Source organism: Augochlora pura, chromosome 3, assembly GCF_028453695.1.
Source record: "Augochlora pura isolate Apur16 chromosome 3, APUR_v2.2.1, whole genome shotgun sequence".
In the NCBI taxonomy this organism is placed as follows: domain Eukaryota; kingdom Metazoa; phylum Arthropoda; class Insecta; order Hymenoptera; family Halictidae; genus Augochlora; species Augochlora pura.
Window position 1 is genome coordinate 24,815,380 of NC_135774.1, and position 20,053 is coordinate 24,835,432.

Sequence of the window (20,053 nt, forward strand, 5' to 3'; positions counted from 1 at the left end):
AGAAAAATACGTTACAAAGAAAAAAAATGAAACTCGTTTTGTTTTTAAATATCGTTTTCTTGAATTTTACTTCTTTGTACGAAAAATTGTATTCGAATACTTTAGTATTTGATGCATCGTTCTCAAAGTAAATACGATTCAACTAATTTTGTTAACATAACAAAAAGTAATTAATGTATCTGAAAAAAGGTGATTGTCGTGAATTGTACTTTCTTATCAAATATTTTTCGTAAATTACTGATCATTATTCATGATAATATACAATAAATGAGTAGCAAAATGCGATTGCAATATTCAGATTGGGGCCTTTTAAATGTTTTACTAAAATAGTAACATCCTGAAAGGAAGTTTCTAATAAATTATCAATGATAAACTATAAGTAAAATTTTCATAAGAAAATGCATTATTCCTTTTCAGATGATTAAAGAAAAAGTATTACGTATTAGTTATTCGAAGCATATGAACATATATTAGGAATCTCGAAATTTGTTACATACATCAATAAAAAGTAGTGTCAGCAATAATCTCACAGTTTCTTTATATGTATACATGCATTGTATATATACATATATGTACAATTTATTTGAATCTGGAATAATGCAAATTGTAACCATTTTAAAAATTTATCAGGAACTGTACCGTGCAATACTTGTTTTAAACAAAGATACTTAAATGGATATAATATATGAATTAAAAATGTTTGAAATGTTGGCTAGACTTGCAATATAATTGTTAATCTTTATCGATATGTCATCATCTTTAGCGTTAATATTAATACGTCATATATATGTAATAGGAATTTCTTTTATACACATGCTGAATAGATTAAAACTTTCAATACTTTTCTTTCTCATTTTTTATAATTTGACGAACACTTTAAACGTTGGATTACTTTGTATATTTAAAATAACTTACAATTGCACGTATAACTTTAAAAAGCCTTAGATTCAAGGGGCAATGTTGAATAAGTTTTTCTATTACAATTTATCCTCTTCTTGCATAGGTATTGTATTTCAAATATACCTTTTCCACAGCCTTCATTCAATTTTTATGTAGTCAATTTCGTACATGAAACTTTCTGTTGTTATTAACAGTAATCATCACAATGTTATCTTAAATGTATTTTTCTCGTACTATTACTTCTGATAAATGTAACACTGGAGTTACAATCAAGACACATCATTCGTCGCAATGTTTAAAAAGAAATAACTTTTCTCAGTTATAGACTTTTATAGAAATCTCTTTACTTGTTTATAATAATGCGTTTATTGGTTCAAATCATTTAAGACCCCAATCTTCTCTTCTACATTCCAGTGTAGAATGTAAGAAACAGCAATATGTGATGTTACCTCCATAATACCTATGTATACATACGCATTCATAGATAGCTGTAATATAACAGAATACATGCTTATAAGGAGTATGTTAATATCTTTTACTAGTATTATTATGCTATTTTCTTCATTAAAGTATTTCATGAATTCAGAACCTGCTGCATACTACAAAAGTATAGTTTGCATTGGAATCCCACATATACAAACCTTAAAGTTATAGAAAACTTTTCATGCCATCATTTTAATTTAAAAATCACAATTCTTTGTACCCAATTTGACTATAAATGGTTCTCACAATTTTCTAGAATTCTGTTGTTTTTAATGTAAATATTTTTATAATACTTAAAATATTGTACAAGTACTACTTAACATTACTCCTTACTCGTTTAATGTAAAAATCAAATAGTGTCACACGTTTTATTGATAATTATCTAATTACTTTACTTTGTCTCAGCACTTTTCATGTAGATTTAGCCTAATGTAACATCTCTACATTGTACAAAATTCAAAAAACATCTATAAAAATCAAAATCAGAAATTAATTATATAGTTATATGAACGTTGTTGTATAGCTTTCGGAGGTCAGAATGTTTAAATAAATTTGGCGAATCAGTCATGTTTTTTTGCTGTTCAGTATATCTATAAGTAATTTTGTTGTCTTTTAATGTCGGCTGTCAATATAAACGCATTCTGCACTATTTAAAACGTACTTATAAGTTAAGTGCAAAAAAATGTGACTAATAAAAACTTAAACATTGAAAAATATGATCTAACAGAGATCATCAGTCAGAACATAATAATTCCTTTACAATGCTATGATTTAATTCAGAGTCACTATAGTGCTTTTATATGAATTAATATTTACATCTTGGTATAATGAAAATTTATATTTTAAATGCAAATGGTATTGTACCAATAGCTGTATACAGACAGTTAACTTTTCGTGTACTTTTCAGTATATAATATGAATCTCGTAAAATTAATGTCTATGGAAACTGCTACATGTTCGATTAACGGCTGTACATTTATAATGCTAAACATGGGTATAATGATTCACATTAGCTAGTTTTTCTTGAAGATAATGAAACGTGAGGGTTATCATAATCCTTTCACATATTAATACCTTATTTTTTGTCACATTCACACAGGATAAGTACTCCAATCAAACAACATTTTACAATTTTCTTACCATAAATTAATTACACAAAAAATTATTAATTTACTATAATACAACTAACATCTTATTAAGTATATCCAGCCTCCCTAAAAACATTTTCATTTTGTTTACGTATCGTAAGTCTTTTTTTTTCTTTCATAGTAGGAAAGTGGTCAACTTCTATCATATCATAGAGCGTAGAAGAATTCCAGATATGGCCAAAGCAGACAATCATTTACATCCATGGGATGTATTTACGTGGTTTCGTCATAATGTTCATTACTAAACGCAGTGCGTCAAGCGCGTATAAATTAATTCATAGTTTTACGTGTCACTCCGTATCTTCTATTTTAGAGGATTATGTTTGCTTTTCACAGCAAATAATAAACAAAAGTCAATGACCATGTCCTTTTGAGATTCTGTTTCTGTTTAGCCGTTGTTCACAGTGGACACTGATTCTTCATTCTTTGCGTACACTATTGTGAACACATTGAAATTCACTCACTAACCACTTGTCTGAAATGAAGTGTACATATTAACTTAGCATATTTTCGTACGCTTTGTATGATGAACCAAATTTAAGATAGGCCGGCTATTAATACAACAAGGTAAATGGTTATTTATAAAACGTAATTTATACAGCAATATTTTTACAAAAAGAATTTATATAAATCTTATTATCTTAAGACAATAAATAAGTTTCTACATATTATACTTACAGTTATATCACAATGAAGGAATCTTCGTATTACTGCATCACTCAAATGCTGTAAAACAGCATATACAAGATTAATGAATATCAATTATATAAGGTGGGTCATTTAACTACATTACCTGAATTTACTTGTTAGCTATTTGTGGTATAAAATAATATTTTGATAAAAAAGTGAAATAGCAAAAAAACCTTTTGATACCTTTTTTTATATAACAAATAATTTATAAGTAAATTCAAGTGATACAGTTGAAGGACTCATCCTATGGGCGCTCGTGTATGTGTTTAAAAAGAAATTATTTTATGCAATATTTTTCTATATTTTATAAAATAGTCTTTTTTTTTTAATACTCACGAGATGGTGATCTGGTGTCAGTATGGTTTGTACCAGATGCATTTATTGACGGCCCATGTGATATACTTCCATTTGAGGGAGTAAAATTAAGAAAATCCCAAATTAGTATTGTATCATCGTGCGATGACGATACTATTTGGAACTCGTCGAACTGAAGGCGGAATACACGTCCTGTATGCTCCTATAATGATGCAAATATTAAAATGAGTTTCTCTCAGTATTAAAGTAAAATATGAAAAATATCTTACCACTAATGTACGTAAACAGAGCGAGTTGGCTAACGCACGCGGATCTAAGGCTGCTACTAAATCCCACACTTTAATCTTGCTAAAATAAAAGACAGTCAAACATTATTACATTTGTAGGCAACGCGGTACGTATAAAAGTTTGCAATAATTTTCTTTTTCCTCACCCATCGTAGGCTCCACTAACAATGTGTTTACTATCGAATCTAATACATCTGACCAATTCTTCGTGTCCTTCTAGAACACGTAAGCACGCACCACATTCAATATCCCATAATCTGATTGTGTTATCACTGCTACCACTAACTACTAAGCAGTCCCTATACTGCAAACACGCTATTCCACGTCTATGTCCATTTAATGTTCGCACAAACTCGCAAGTCGATGTACTCCATACTTTGATAGTCCTATCACCACTAGCAGACACAATATATTTTTCATCGAAATCAACAACGTTAACTGCTGCCCTGTGTCCCACTAAAACTCTTCTTAATGCGATTTCCGTTTGTGATGTCATGTCCCATACAGCTATTGAACGGTCCTAGAAACGAGGAAAGTTCATTTTATTTATATTACAGTGACACAAACGGAAGAACGTTTAAACAAAAAAAATGTTTGCTCACTTTCGAACAGGTGACCATCATTCCATTATTAAATCTAAGATGTAGAACTGCTTCACAATGATGTATCAATGTGTTTAGCATTTCACCAGTATTAGCATCCCAAACTCTTACTGTGCTATCAGAGGAACCAGATATTATTGCTTTGTCGTCATACTGTAGACACAGAACAGAACCAGTATGCCCTGTTAAGACTTTAATACACTGTAGAGTGTTTCTATCCCAAATTTTAATGGTATTGTCTCTAAGACCAGAGACTATTTTCTGGTCGTCGTATTGCAAACAGTAAACACCTTTAGAATTTTCACTTCTACAGTTTATTCTTTGAAGATTGAATCTTCCCATTCTCCAATTGTTATCTATACTATCAATATCTTTAACTATTCTAGGGTATAGAGATCTATAGAAACTGTGATTTGGATGACTTTGTCCTGGTCTTGGTTTGAATAAATATTGAATCCTGAAAGTAAAATGAAACCAAATACCTGTAGTGTACAATATTTTCGTAGCGTAAAATAGTGTCTTCTTTCATGAAATCTATATACACGCTGACTGTGCTACAAAATGAGTATGCAATAATAAAGTACAAGGCATTAACAAACCATCCCCTCCTCTCGGCGAGTCCTCTCCAAATTGAATCGGTCCGAACTTTTCGCTCGATTAATTTCTTCCAAAGCATTCCCTCGCTAATTACTCGATGCCATTCTTTACATACTAATTCTGTCGCAATTAACGAATCCGCGTCCAGATATGAAAGAATACTTTCAGCCACATGGTCCAATCCTTTTTCTAAAAACATAGCAAAACACTTTTTATTAGACTTGTGATTAGAGTAATTACTACAATACTCTAAGAGTAATAAACCAATAGAAGTATTTACTTGGTAATAAAGATACAAAATCTCTCTGTAACATTGGTTTTAGGTAGGCATTGATGTGTCCATGTTGATAGTGACTCATTCGTGCTAGCAATTGTTCAACAAAGTTAATTTGTTCTGGTTCACTCCATCTCTCGAACAGCTTCATACAAATTTCTTTTTCTTGGCCATAATGTGGAGACACCGCTGTTGGTAATTCTTTCTTGCGAGTAGGATCATAGAATATTGTTATTGGATACTGAAAAAATATAGCGTAGATTATAGTAATAGATATAAACAAATAAGATCAAAAATTGTTTGCAGACATATTCATATAGGTGTTTAAGCTTTGATGAAATGAATGATTTGGCTACTTTTCTTCCTTCTAGTATAAAAGCATCATGTGTTACTGGGGGCAGTGATAAAAATACTTGTATATAATAATTCAATATATATTTCAATTTTTTTTTTAAATACATCCATAAATCAAATAAAATATTGTACAAAAAATACGCGATCACAAGTCTACTCGCGACAAATGTATCTTGAGGTACAGCGAGGTACCGGATTCTTGACCTCAGATATACACCGCGCTCACTCGCATGTACAGGGCATCGAGTATGCTTGCAGAAATAGATGTTTAAACATGCGATTCGTTTCTTTGATTTAGAACGTTTTCTATTGTACACAGATAGGATTTATCTGCGAATGAACCCTCTACCGGCGAACGCAAATGAACGAAATCCCTATATTTATCGACGTTACAGCTGACCCTGACTACAGAATCCCTCTGATCCATGAAATACAAGTTACTTTCATATTTCAAACAGTTTTGATTTTTTTCATTTATTATACTAATAATAATTCCTGCCATTTATTTTATAGCACAGTATCTATATTTACTGTAACCTACATTTTATTTACGTGTTACAGTTATTAGTTTTGTTCGCCTTGAATTACACGCCCTCATAAGTGTTCATGATCGGAGAAATCGGCCGGTTAACAAGTTAAAGTAACAAAAACACGTCTCCTGAACATTTTTAAATATACATTTTTTTTCTACGATGGTACGTTTAATTAATTTGTACTAGGGAAATGTGTCGAAGGACCGTGGCCAGCTCGCTATAATCCAATATTTCGTGTCTGACCTACTTGTCACGCTCGCCACCTCTGGAAACGAAAACCCTTATAATAGATGCATATCTTGTTAAGCATTCTGCAATTAAGGTTGAACATTTCTATCGAACAAACGAAGCTGTTAAAACCGTATCTAAGTAATCATTGTCGGCGCTATGAGCTTAATTGGTTACCGTAACACTGTTGTTACTAAACATAATTAAATCACTACTGCAGTTTAAAAGAAAACTACAAAATCTTAGACCAGTTTAACACTCGACGATTTCTCGGTAATAAGGCATTCCCTCTTTGCTCAAGATATTGTTTCAATATAATGCAATATTCTAAATTACAACGCAGAAAAGGAAGGTTCACTATCATACACTCAAGATAAAACGCTGTCTGATAGGTTGTTTTAGTGATATAGTAATACAGGGTGTATCTCCAATAATTTGCAATTTTTGTGCAATCACTATGAAAACAATCGACAGTAATAAAAACAAATAGACTTGCTAGAGATGTTCTACTATCTCCTAACAATTAGATCCTCAAGTTAACGACCCCTGTAACGACATTCCTCAAATATAACTTGGTTGATAAAACAGGTATTTCTTTATCAAAAAAAATTTTCCCAGGACCTTCCCAATAAGTGTTTACAAACGTACTGAAACAGTTTTATAAAGGATTGCGTGAACGTTCAAGAAAAGATGAATATTTGCAAGAGATTCTGCAGTACCAACATACGTTTTAAAAGTGTACGCAAACAATTCCTGCAACGATCGACGATTCTGATTGCAACACTTTCTGCAAGGGGAAGAGTATATCGCGCAAGAAAACGCTCCTTCGTTCCGAGATATCGTGATCGCTCGACTGTAAAAGGTGGCATAGCAACATTGAAGAGTCCTGGCGGCCAAGGAGTACCTCCTCGATCACCTGAAAATGTTTCTTCACGGTGCTCCCGGCATAACGGGACCGCGAACTTGTGTCGAATCTATGCTTCTCGTATTTCTTTGTCTTCGCATCGTTACGTGTTCTATTTTCTCAAGCTGTCCAACTACTCGAGATAAGTTTGAGTAGCTTGAAATTTGAATTGGACAATGCTCTAAATAAAACTTTCAATTAGGACAAAAACATGGAAGTTCCTTTATTGTTTACTATATTCCTACCAGAAAAATCAACCGCTACAATTAAATATTTCGTAAAAGTTTTCTGAACTAAAAAAATAAATAAGAAGTTATACGGTGAAATTATTTTAAGTGACACGAAAAACAAATAACACTTCCATCCAAATGAAACCAAATGAAAAGGATCAAATCCGTCTGTGTCGGTAAGGCAGAACTAGTGGGAGTCGTGACTGTGACTCGTGGCGCGAAAAAAAGCATAGAGTGGCCATTATAACCTGTAGCGATATTTGCAACCGGAAAAGGTTTCGAAATTCTCATAGTCCTTGGTTGCTCATATCTCTCTTCCTGTCTTTCTAAATACACGGCGAAAAAACGGCCAAGAAAAAGAAACAAGTTTCAAGAATGCGTGTACACGAATTTATCCGGTTATAAGAGACCATTGTGAATTCATAGTCGCGATATGGCGCTTCCTCGAGTCCCGAACGTGTGTAGTCTCTTCGTTTTTGCCGCGAATCGGACCGAAGTTAAAAATGAAAAATTAAAAGCGTGTCTGGCGGCTCGGTAGTAAGTAATATAACCGGAATGATGAGTCACTGGCACTAAATATGAGGGCTACACTCATTTTTTCTTTTTCGTCAAGTCATGTTTCGTCCAGCGACACAATGCAGAAAGTTCGTTTACATTGGGGGATCGTGATACACGTTTGTATCGACTGACCAAAAACGGGACGAATATTCTGGTAAATGAAATAATGATTGTTCCAGTGAGACTACGCATTGTGATACACTCGTAACCTTTGTTTCGCTGCAGATGGTAAATGGTTGAGCGTTGGAAACGATACACTCAAATTCACAAGACCTTCTGATGCAACAACTGTAACTTATTCCTCTTTCTTAACAATCTTTATGCGAGTTCTCAACGCTTGTTCACCTCAGCTCTAGAATGAATGGGTCTTCTTTAACCCGCTCAATTGTACACAGTTCTACTTTTTATAATAGTACAAATTCACTGTTACCAATAATTGAGTTTAATTAAGACGCGACAGATGGAGGGAGAACAGGTCTAAATATTTGTACGCATAATTAAACATTTTTGGCTTATATCCAATTGTGTGTACGAATCAATATCGTTGTAACGACACGCGATCAAATAGAATATTAGTTTTCATTTAATGCGATTGTATGTACCTTATTAAGATATTTTAATAAAATTAATTGATTAATGTCTTTGTATCTTATTTACCATCAACATTTAATTTAAATCGCTCTTAATCATCTCCTCCATCAATCTCCAAAAATAATGAAATCCTGATACCTGAGATAGAAAAAATTGATTGTCACGTGTCGAATTCAATGAAAGTCGATCCTATTCCAGATGTTGGCCGATCATTTATTATTATCGTAGAACAAGCATTAAAAAAAGGATGAGATCGTAAAAGCGGAAAAAACAGCAGAAAGGGAGAAGCGAGAGCTAAACATTGATTATGTAGCAGACCGTTCTCGGAGTTCACCAGGAATCGAGATTAGACGTGTATTCAAGTCATCTGTCTTTCTTCTTTGTTTCGGTAACAAAGACAATTATTACCCGATCGAATTAAGTGATTACTAATTCATTTATCGAATAATATGATTTCCAATTGGAGATTACACTTGCTTGTGCTACATTTTACGGAAAATTGATCGAACGTGTGTAATGTTGACAAATAATTCGATCAGATGTGTCAGCGTGCCGATTTGAATTTCAGCTCAAGAATAAATATATGCTATGACTTTATAAACAAGATATAAAAAATGTACCAAAAGGACGTACATATGTGTATCGCAGACGCGGTATAAACATTGTCTAGTTGATAACGCAGAATTTTAACAGTGTGTACAAATTATTGAAAAAGAAAAAAAAATGTTCAATGACAGAAGCATATAAATCGTATGATCCGCATTTATGATACGCATCTCAGTTGATGCGGATTATAGGTGAGATTACACTGTGGTAACAACCACTGTGAAAATACAGAGTCATTTTGCTTTCGTTATGAAAATACCGAAGTAGGTATATGATAATAGATTTCCTAAAGTTGATGCGATAACTGTCATCAGTAAATATGAGTAAATACACTTTTGATAAAAGAGGTTTCATTGAATGATCGCAATCATCATCATCGTGGATGACATTAGCGTGCGACACAATCCTGCAATGTTTTGCGCGCAATGTAATTCGTGCAATTAATTTCTTGTACCAAGTGTCAGATACGACTAATAAGGTTTTTTCGGAGAAATTGGCAACTGATCGAGAAATGTTTGCGAATTTCTCTGTCATAAGGAGACATAAGATGGCGGTAGAATGGCGGGTCAAAAATACTAATACATTTACCGAACCTGTCGAGGGAATAAGCTACCTGCGACGTTAACGAAACTAGAACGTTACATAGTAATAATTCTGAGAATGGTCGAGAGGCTGATCGGTAACGAGCTCAATAGATTGACCGTTTAGATGGATATTTCAGTCAAATAAGCAGTGTTCTACTGTATATGTTGCATACCTGAAGATTTGTGTTTGTGTCGCCAATAATCTTATCCGTTTCCATGTTGATCATTTTCACGCACAACTGGCACGATCTCGTTGATCTAGGTTGCGAGAAACAGGTCGATACGACGAATGGTTTTCAGAAAGGGATAAAACACCTTTCGAACACTGGCGTTTGACTATTCAACACGGTCGACGACGCTCACGAGTCTTCGCCATGTACAGGAAGTTGAGACAACATTTCACCAACACAACAGCTCGTAAATAACTATGTCACTTCACGGTGCTCAGAAACCTGATACAACTGTTAATTTCTGCAGAAAAAGGTGTACGGTTGTATTATTTCCGAACCGCTCTTAAGCGATCCACGAAACTCGATGTTGATCCCCCTTTGACTAATGTAGAAGATATTCGACCGAATTCCACGATGCACAAAGACACATACGATCAACCGCCAAGTTAAAAAGTTTAACGAGAAGCGCTAACACCATCAACTCGACCGCTGCTCCTCTTTGACTGCCTTTGACTGAAACCAATGTGGTGGCGCGTCATACGCGGCACCTTCAAGATGGCGTTTGACCGCGCGATACGATTACCGTAGGTTTCTGCGCACTTTGAACCGCGCCATTTCAAACGATTTAAAAATCTAGCATCAAGAGAAATTATTGTTTGATAAAACCGACTGATTTAATGACTGTATCGTTGAACTCCGCTGTTCTGCTTCTTTCGCGCCATTCTATCTAATATACGTTCATTAATTATATTGTTCATTTGTTACAGGAAAAACATAAACAAAAAAAATGATGCTCGGGAAACGAGTTCCATGTGTCCTTAATGCAGCAAATGAGCAATATAATAAACACGCAATAACAATAATAATAATAAAAATAAAACAGACTATTTGAATGGTAAAATAATTAATTTTATGTAAAAATATATACATTTAATATACATGCCTTGGAAACTTAAATATCGTTACTATTTAGTATGTAAATATACATAACACAGGCGTAAATCAGGAATGCAAAATTGGTAAAGATATTATACGAATACAGCCCTATAATACTATGATCTCATTTTTCATGTAATAAATGCGTTAGATCCATTTGATCTGATCGTTTCTGGTCTTTCCAATTTCTGGTTGTAGAGTAAGCACAGCATAAGGTTTATGGCACACTTGTGAGTCTAGAGGTGGATAGTAATGTCTATAACACATGTATGTTAAAAAGTATCCTATCACTGAGCCAGCAACCACATCTAAAATTTGAAGTATTAGGATGTTTCGTTGATGGCATAGAAAAATATGTTTACCTTGCCAATGATGGTGATAATCACAAGTTCTACTCAGCGCTATTCCAAGTGCAATACAAATTGGTAAAATAAATGCACATAACTTCCATGATTGTCCTTTACCAACTAGGCTAAATGTATGCAGCTTACCAGCTACATACAAAGCAATAAAACCAAAGCTTGCAAATGCAACTGAAATATAAATAATACTTCAATTACTATAGAATTTACATGAACTATATTGATACATACATGAGGAATGTCCACTTGGAAATGACTTCCTTCCGTCCCTAACAACAACTGGATTTCCATTACATTTGAAATCTGCAATCATTTCTCCATTTGGAAAACATCTCCAAAAGAAATCTGGTCTAGGACGACCTACAAAATTTATTGTAAAATGTTGAAACAGAAAAAATTCTTAAATTGGAAATTTTCCTTTTTTACTTAAAGACTAGTTGATACATTTTTTTGGTAAAGTACTTCAGTTCTTACCAACTAAAAGTTTAATAATATCTGTCACAACACCATTGAAGCCCAATGCTAAAGTCAGTGACAATATCGCTTGGTAAAAATCAGTTTTGTCTTTATAAATTATTAACGTGGAAAAAATTACCACAGCTGGCATAAGAAATACTAAAGGCTATAAAAATACAAGTTAATTATTCTTCTACTATACAATGCACATGCAGAAATATGATGCTATGTATATAGTACAATACCCATAATACTGTAGTTGGAACATAGGAATCAGTTCTTGGATTTTTATATAACCATAATTCCTCCTCATGAATTTTTCTTGTAAATGGTTCTGCTTTCTCTAATTCTCTGTTGTGCATAAAATAAAAATATGTTCACGCAAATATTAACAATAATACTTGAAAATAGATATAAAAAAAGTATTACATGAATAATCCTGCTAAAACGATGCGTAATAATATATCAAACCAAAATCCTGTTAAGAACTCTGTACTACGTGAAACAGCCATCATGTATTTGAATAAACGAAAGCAATCATAGTATAGCTATCATTTTCTATGTGGAATGTATAGAAACAAATATGTATGAAATCACATAAATCGAAATGCACTATACACCTGTAAGTACAAACATTTTTGTGTATTTGTATGGTACTGATTTTTAAGAGTCCATCTATTATAACGGTATCTGCAAACATATGTTTGAAATTATTAACAAAATACAAAAAAAGGTATACGATCAAATTATTTCTAGTTACTGAATTGCAGATTTTTACACATTTATTTCTTATAAAAGTCTCAAAAATAGAAAAGAAATGATGTGCTGAACTTTAATGTCTCATTATTCACTGAATCTATTGATATAGAGGCTTAAGTGAAAGGTTCATTTTGTATTGATCGAGTTTCTTTAGATTTACATAGGTTTATTATACAAGCTATAAATTTGCATAAACATCCGCAATTTAATATTTACCTACTTACGTTAATGATCTAATGCTACCTCTCTAAAAAAATAAGTGTTAACCAATCATTTATGTTGAAGTTTTTCAAGATATGTTGTAACACTTATTTACTCCATGTGTACATAAAATACATAAAAATACATTTAAATATACTATTGGAGAAACAATACTGAATACGTTACATTTTTCTTGCCCAAATATTTCAATTTTAATTGTAATTTTTTGATTCGATGCTAGCGATGTTCAGCTAGGTACATACTGAATGGTCAATTGTGAATCAGACTTCATTGTGATGTGTACATATGGCATATGTACATACAACTTGTCACGTTGAAATGGAACGTTTGGACTATCTAGAAAAATCCTTATTAAACTGAAGAAATATCAATACATTCGCTGGACAATAATAAAATCTAATTTATGTAATTCCATAAATAATTTTAAGACAGCACTAAAATTTAAAGCATGGTTTCCGAGTCCACGATTGGTCAATTAATTTAGATCCATCATAGGTGTACATACGTATGTAAGTATATGTATATGCACATATGTACTGTATGGAATATTATATATGTATATATATACATATATAATTATATCGTGAACATCTGTTGATCTGAACGTCGTTTCGTATGCAAATTGTAATTTGTATTCACATCCACCTAATTATGTATTCATGTTTATGTTCAGTTTGTTCATTCTCATTTGATCGAATATTTGATAATTTTATCATTTAACGCGTACGTTAGCAACTAAACATAGTTGGATCCACAAAATTGCTTGTACCTATTCCAATCTTTGCCATTAGAAAAACTAATTCCGAGTGATTTTATTATCTTTAAGGTTTATATACACTCGACATCATTGAATATTAGATGTTGATGTAATAAATGCACAGTTGAATCTAATAAACTCGTGTATTATCGGATGAAAGTTAATTCAAACCATACCAATCCATACAGTGCATTCTACACGTAAAAATAGTTTGGTGTACATATATATGTATGTACATATGGGTGTAGTTACATATTTTGGAGCCCATGTGGAGTCCAATCACAACCACACATCCACAATTACCCACACACTCACGTTATATTTATATTCTACCTGTTTTTTTGCAACAGATTCCATTAAAACAATATCTGTTGTTTAATGCACGGCTGTGTGATAATATAAGACTTGGCATTGTGATGCTACAAGAAAAAATTTCGAAACTAATGCATATTGCAGGTTAGTTTTATAAGAAACATATACTGCACCATTTTATACATTCAAAGTAATTACGTAATAGAAAATATTATTTATCCTTGCATTTACGTACATTTTATTGCAATTAGTTCAAATTTATCCACTACAATGTTTAAATTTATCTATACATATTTCACAATAATGTGACAAATATAAATATTATCATAATGAATATTAATAACATAGGTTTCTAATTATCTTTAGCGACATACGATTAAAAAATCTAACAAAAGCCATGGAGTAAATGGTTTAAACAGATCCAGTATTATCGAACAGAGGTTAATTATACTTATGGATATATTTTGTATCAGTACTTTACAATAATGATGTTGACACCAATGTCAACGATACCTTCTACATCAATAAGTGGCTCAAGAGTGCCAAGCCCTATGAGTGACACAATCGATGATAATCCAAACAGATTAACAACATATTTACACCAGCTTGCTGGGTGCTATGAGATGGAAGTTGATATGATAACAAGGGATCATTGCTATGCTAGACCATGGAATTGGAAACCAGAAAACATATATGTAAAACCTCTAAAAAAATTATTTTTTCATAAAAGAAGTTCATCAACGTAAGAAATTAAATGTAGATAATGAATTGAGTTCAGTGTACTAATTAAAAATCTTATTGTATAACATTTACTTTGTTAGGGAGAAACCTGATCAGGATGAAGAAATCGATGTTGAAAAAGATAGCAATGAATCACTGATACCACCAGTGGATTTAACAAGATCTAGAAATCAAATGGACGAGCTTCAAAGTTTAGCAAATTTTGCCCGACCCGATGAAAATGAAGACTGGGAAGAGAAACTTGATAAAATCTTATGGACTCCTGTTCAGAATAGAATATTTACCAAAGTCCTTAAAATATTTAATTCTGAGAGACTCGCAAGATTAGCTAAATCAACTAGTGTTATAGAACCAGTATTTCGGCGAACTTCGATAGATACAGCTGCAAGAAGATTTCGAGAAACATTGGCTTCTGCAGGCTGGGATTGGAGACTTGCTCAATGGTTGCATAGCTTATTATTTGATCATCTTCCTCAAGAATACCTTGGGATTTATCTTGATATATTGCAAACTTTAAGACTGAAAATTCCTCAACTTATTGATAAGATGATTGCTGTGCAACCAAACATTAATGCAAAGACAGGTTCTATAACATGGGAAACTCTTGGAACACTTCTAAAAAGATCATGGGATCCAATTGCTCCAAGTTTAAATGGCAATAGACTTGTAATGAAATTTTTCTAAATTGTTACAACACACCAGCGTAAATACCCACGCATCTGATTGCTAACATTATTATTACAGAAAAAATTACCAGGAAATCCAATTCTAATAATAACACCTACTGGAGTTGGTTCTAGCATGTCGTCGAGGCAACACAAATGGATATCGCAATTAGGAGCTTTAGGAATGGTTGTTACTGTACATACACATTTAGGTTTAGCAGCTAATAGAATGACTATGATGGTGTGCATTGACCAATTAGTGCAAGCTACTAGAACAAAAATACAGGATATTAGAAGTGACTGTCCTGGTCGACCGATCATACTAGTTGGTTTTAATGCTGGTGCTGCCCTTGCATGCCAGGTAGTATTAATATATTATTAAAAATACTCAGTGTCTCATATTACATAATTTAATATTAATATTACATTCAAATATTTATAGGTTGCACAAATGGAACACGTGACTGCAGTTATTTGTCTTGGATTTCCCTTCTCTACAGTTGAAGGAAAAAGGGGTACACCTGATGATACGTTAATGGATATTCGTTGTCCAGTGATGTTCATTATTGGGCAAAATGCTACCCTTGCAAAAGCCGACGATTTGGAAGATCTTCGGGAAAAGATGTTGGTTGAGACAAGTTTGGTGGTAGTTGGAACTGCGGATGATCATTTGAGAATATCTACTGCAAAAAAGATATCTGAGGGTATTACTCAGAGCATGGTGGACAGATGTATTCTAGATGAGATTGGAGATTTTGTAGGCAGCATTCTTTTACAACCACAACCTTTGCCGTTAAGATCAACTCTATTATCGAGTTTTGAAAGTAAAAACAACAGAAAAGAACCACGGAAACGAAGAACTTCGACGAGCAGTTCCGTCGAAAGTGAACCAAACTCTCCAACTGTAAAGAAGTCTCGACCAAACACACCTATTTCTTCGGCAGTATCTGTTGGACAAAATACATTATCGCCTGCTGTTTCGAAAGTAGGAACACTTAATGCACAGTCGAATTTAGTAACTGCAAGTGTAGCGCATACAAGTCATACACACAACGTGAAACGCAAACCTCGTGTAATTAGTAATCAGAAAACACACTTTGTAGAACATTTAATAACATCCAGGCTGTCTGGTCAAGTAAGTAGTAAAACAATAGCAGTGTAACAATGTGCAATATGTCCATAGAGAAAGTAAATGTAATAGCAGATATTTTTTTTACAGCAAAACTCTACCACAGACAATGGTGGTATAACTTTAAACATTGGTTCCTTAGCAAGTTTAGCACCCATAGGTCCAATACGATTAGCACCTGCGTCAACTGGTCAGACCGTATCTCCTATGGTAAAAAATACTGCTAAACCTTCAATGTCCTCAACTAAAGTACCTAAAATCGTATCGACAAACGTTCAACTTCAGAATGTTTCTAAAATGAAAGCTCTAGTATCATCAGGCAAAGGATTTTCTAAAGTAATATCTAATAACTACAGGCACATTAATATGCCTGATAAAAACGGAGACGCAAAGTTAGTTAATGTATTGACGAGTTCTGGAAACCAAATTAGAGTTACTACTCCGACTACAGCAGGTAAATGTTCTGCAATTGCTGTTTTTCGTTTTGATTTACAATCATAAATTATATTTAATAAGTATTCAATTTTTCATGTCTATAGTAATACATAGTAAATCCGGAGTGGGAACGTCGAATGGCAATTTACCGAGCATGCTGCAAAATGGCAAAAGTTCCCTCACACTCGCGACAGGTTCATCGTCTACTCGTGTACCAGCGGCGTCTAGCATCTTACTGACCCCAAATAATTCTACAGCAAATAATATAGCACCAACCTCATCTACAATATCAAAAGGTAGAATATTATTATCTAATCAAATACTAAATAATTTGCCAACGTCGTAATATTTCTCACTTTCCAATGAAATATAAATAGCGTTGACAAGTACGAAATTAGGACATTATAAAAATTGGTAAAATTTACTTATTACTTTTAAGAGTATATTGATACAACGAAAGTATTGTAAGAACTTTATTTACTGAAACATAATTATATATTCTCTTTCTTTTTTTTTTAAACAGAAAGTACTACTTTTTCCTAAATTTGATAAATCTTGTACATATGCATAAAAAGTTATATAATTGTATTATGTATCTTTGAAATGTATTTCATACATCCCTATACAATACACATGAAAAGTAACAAATAAATAAATTTTTCAATTTGTTTAAAAGTATCCACGACATAAAAAAAAAAAACGAAATTAAAAGAAATATAAAAATATTATTATAAAACATAAAACAAAAGAGTATAAACAATAAAAATGTACAGATCATTTTCAGTATTAATAAATTATATTTTAAGAGATAAGAGCACTGGAAGGAAGCTCCATGTCATCTGTCTATTATAATTGCAGAAATTTATAGGAGTTTCTTTTGCAGAAATTTCCTGTGTACACAAAACTGTTTCATGTATAGATCACAGCTTTTTTCAATATATTACTATTTAACAAATACATTTTTTTCTTGAATAGTTGTTCATTTTATCCAATTTTATATTTTTATTTACAATTTATTTTATCAATTTGAAAGGACTTCTAATTTATGGGAAAACAAAACACATTGTGCATGAACACCATTGATACAGAGGTTTTGGTACAGCTGTTTCCATTTTTTTTTTTGTTATTATGTTCATAGATTGTGGTTCAAACTTTTATCTGATTTCAGTAGCTTTCTTTATTTGAAATGTGTTTCATGTAGAATGACTGCATTAGTTAAGTAACTTAACTGACGATATTTACTTCTAGTCGTATTATATTTCTACTTATTATTAGTGCATTTAATAATGATTGTTGATTTTGCTACATAAAAATAACAAGGGGATTACATACATATAAATATATTTGTTATAAAATATAGCATGTATTTATATTATTTTACATTTAATATAAGTTTATATATTCAAAAATATTTAAAGTAATGTCTTGTACATATATTAGCGCTACCTTTTATTTTGTATTAAATAAATATTTTTTCATGTAATTTGAATTTATTTGTTTCCTAACCCCGATCCTATTTGCATTAACGATTTGTATTAATTTTCTTTTAAATCATACAGTAATATTTTCCAACAAAAGTATTTTGTCAATATACACATCTGATGAGAAGATATAATAGTACCTGTATGATAATATTATTAGTACAAATATTAATTAAACTATCATAAAATTTTTGTTATTATTTTTATAGCTCGAGCATGGTTTACAGTACAATAAGAATAAGTTTCCCATAATTTCTGAACATATCTATATCCTTGAATGGTGTTCATATTAAATCAGTGGAATACTTGCTGATCTATATTTTAAAAACTTGTTGATACGTACCTATATATTTTATAGTGATGGACGACATGGCAACGACCAGTAACTCTTCACATGTGATCCTCAGTTCTACTCATTCATTGGATACGTTCAAGATGTCACAATTACCTCGACAAGTAACTACCTGTAACAACAACGATAACTCTCATAATACATCATGTGGGAATATAATCATGGTTGAAAGTTCTCTTAATACTAAACCTACTTGTTCGCCGATGATAGTGCCATTTAATAGTCATAGTTCAGGCACTATCTTACCACTATCTACCAAGTTAAAACCTGCCCAACGATCTACAAAAACAATGCCAAAAATTACAGTTAACACATCCAGTTTGCAGAGAATTCATAAAGCAAAACCGCAGACTGTACAAAAGAATTGTCTTGCAAATGATATTGATGATGATTTAGGAAACATCTTGGATATACCGATTATATTTGCAAAAGATGATGACAATTTAAATTCCATTGAAAAAAATCCATCTCTATCGCAAGTAACTGTACCTATAGATGTTCATGAAAAAAGTACAAGTAAACTGAATAGTAACACTAAAGTTGTTCTCATAAGTAACAAACATGATAAGCAACAGACTAACAAATTTATTACGCCTTCTGCTCAAACTATCATATGCCCCAATGTAGCTGTGCAAAATTTAAACCACGTAATACTACAGACGAGACCACAAAATCCTACTATATCGAAAACTAAAACCACAATTCCAATGCAGACTCGTACAAACCAACCCACCATAAAGTACACTAAAATAATACTTGCTAAAAGAAATTCACAGCCTCCTCATCAAAATGATAAAAATGAACAAGTAATTGTTACTAAGACAATTGACAAACTGAATACACCTAAACTTTTGACCCTTGATAAAACTGCACAAATCACATCAAAAAAATTGATAAGAAACGAAGAGAGATACATAGATGAAGCAATAGAAATAGAAGATGCAATAAAAATGAATATTATAGAACGTAAATATATACCCTTACAAAAGGTTGATTTAACACCATCAACGCAACATGAGAACGCAAAACAAATTCCGTGTGAAACGAAAGTAAACGAAGAGACTTATTCGGAGAATTCCAAACTTGATGATGGAATTAATTTCCACATATAGATTGTCTAATTCCAAATAAAAGAATGTGTTTGTATGACTAGCATAATTATGTAAATGTTATTGGTTAAACAGCTTTAATAGTAATTAATTATATATTGTTCCTTATTTTATAGTATGAATGTAATAAAAACGCAACGCTACTGGATGTTCCATGGATTTTCACAGATACTGTATAGAATGCATTTTACAGATACAAAACTACTAGTAAGCTATCTTTTAAACAATTCCAAATTTATCTATGCAAAGAAATATTACTTTTAGTTAAAATAAATTATTTATT

General features: G+C 32.2%; 3 protein-coding genes across 7 annotated transcripts; 1 reads left to right on the forward strand and 2 right to left on the reverse strand.

Moving 5' to 3' along the window:
- Window positions 1–10,552, reverse strand: Slmb (beta-transducin repeat containing E3 ubiquitin protein ligase slmb). Of its 2 annotated transcripts, none has more exons than XM_078177474.1 (9): window positions 10,058–10,552; window positions 5,303–5,537; window positions 5,025–5,211; window positions 4,426–4,882; window positions 3,970–4,343; window positions 3,806–3,884; window positions 3,558–3,738; window positions 3,210–3,257; window positions 1–3,006 (listed from the first exon to the last, which is right to left on the reverse strand). In XM_078177474.1, the coding sequence occupies exons 1-8, from the start codon at window positions 10,109–10,111 to the stop codon at window positions 3,247–3,249; spliced, it is 1,578 nt and encodes a 525-aa protein (XP_078033600.1). In that variant the 5' UTR covers window positions 10,112–10,552; the 3' UTR covers window positions 1–3,006; window positions 3,210–3,246. The 2 variants fall into 2 exon arrangements, with proteins under 2 accessions (XP_078033600.1, XP_078033601.1); XM_078177475.1 differs by lacking the exon at window positions 10,058–10,552 and adding an exon at window positions 7,139–7,306 and having other exon boundaries at window positions 961–3,006.
- Window positions 10,553–10,941: 389 nt separating this feature from the next.
- On the reverse strand, window positions 10,942–13,073 carry LOC144478822 (phospholipid phosphatase 5). 2 transcript variants are annotated; one of them, XM_078197100.1, is made up of 7 exons: window positions 12,811–13,073; window positions 12,238–12,498; window positions 12,054–12,159; window positions 11,827–11,974; window positions 11,584–11,712; window positions 11,353–11,523; window positions 10,942–11,298 (listed from the first exon to the last, which is right to left on the reverse strand). In XM_078197100.1, exons 2-7 carry the CDS (start codon window positions 12,321–12,323, stop codon window positions 11,138–11,140), a joined length of 801 nt encoding a protein of 266 aa, XP_078053226.1. In that variant the 5' UTR covers window positions 12,324–12,498; window positions 12,811–13,073; the 3' UTR covers window positions 10,942–11,137. The 2 variants fall into 2 exon arrangements, with proteins under 2 accessions (XP_078053226.1, XP_078053225.1); XM_078197099.1 differs by having other exon boundaries at window positions 12,792–13,073.
- A 15-nt stretch (window positions 13,074–13,088) lies between these two features.
- On the forward strand, window positions 13,089–19,998 carry Rcd1 (Reduction in Cnn dots 1). Of its 3 annotated transcripts, none has more exons than XM_078197081.1 (9): window positions 13,089–13,298; window positions 13,897–14,002; window positions 14,225–14,600; window positions 14,680–15,265; window positions 15,344–15,625; window positions 15,707–16,399; window positions 16,484–16,847; window positions 16,933–17,124; window positions 18,668–19,998. In XM_078197081.1, the coding sequence occupies exons 3-9, from the start codon at window positions 14,344–14,346 to the stop codon at window positions 19,771–19,773; spliced, it is 3,480 nt and encodes a 1,159-aa protein (XP_078053207.1). In that variant the 5' UTR covers window positions 13,089–13,298; window positions 13,897–14,002; window positions 14,225–14,343; the 3' UTR covers window positions 19,774–19,998. The 3 variants fall into 3 exon arrangements, with proteins under 3 accessions (XP_078053207.1, XP_078053208.1, XP_078053206.1); XM_078197082.1 differs by lacking the exon at window positions 13,089–13,298 and adding an exon at window positions 13,396–13,413; XM_078197080.1 differs by lacking the exon at window positions 13,089–13,298 and having other exon boundaries at window positions 13,585–14,002.
- The last annotated feature ends 55 nt before the right edge of the window (window positions 19,999–20,053 follow it).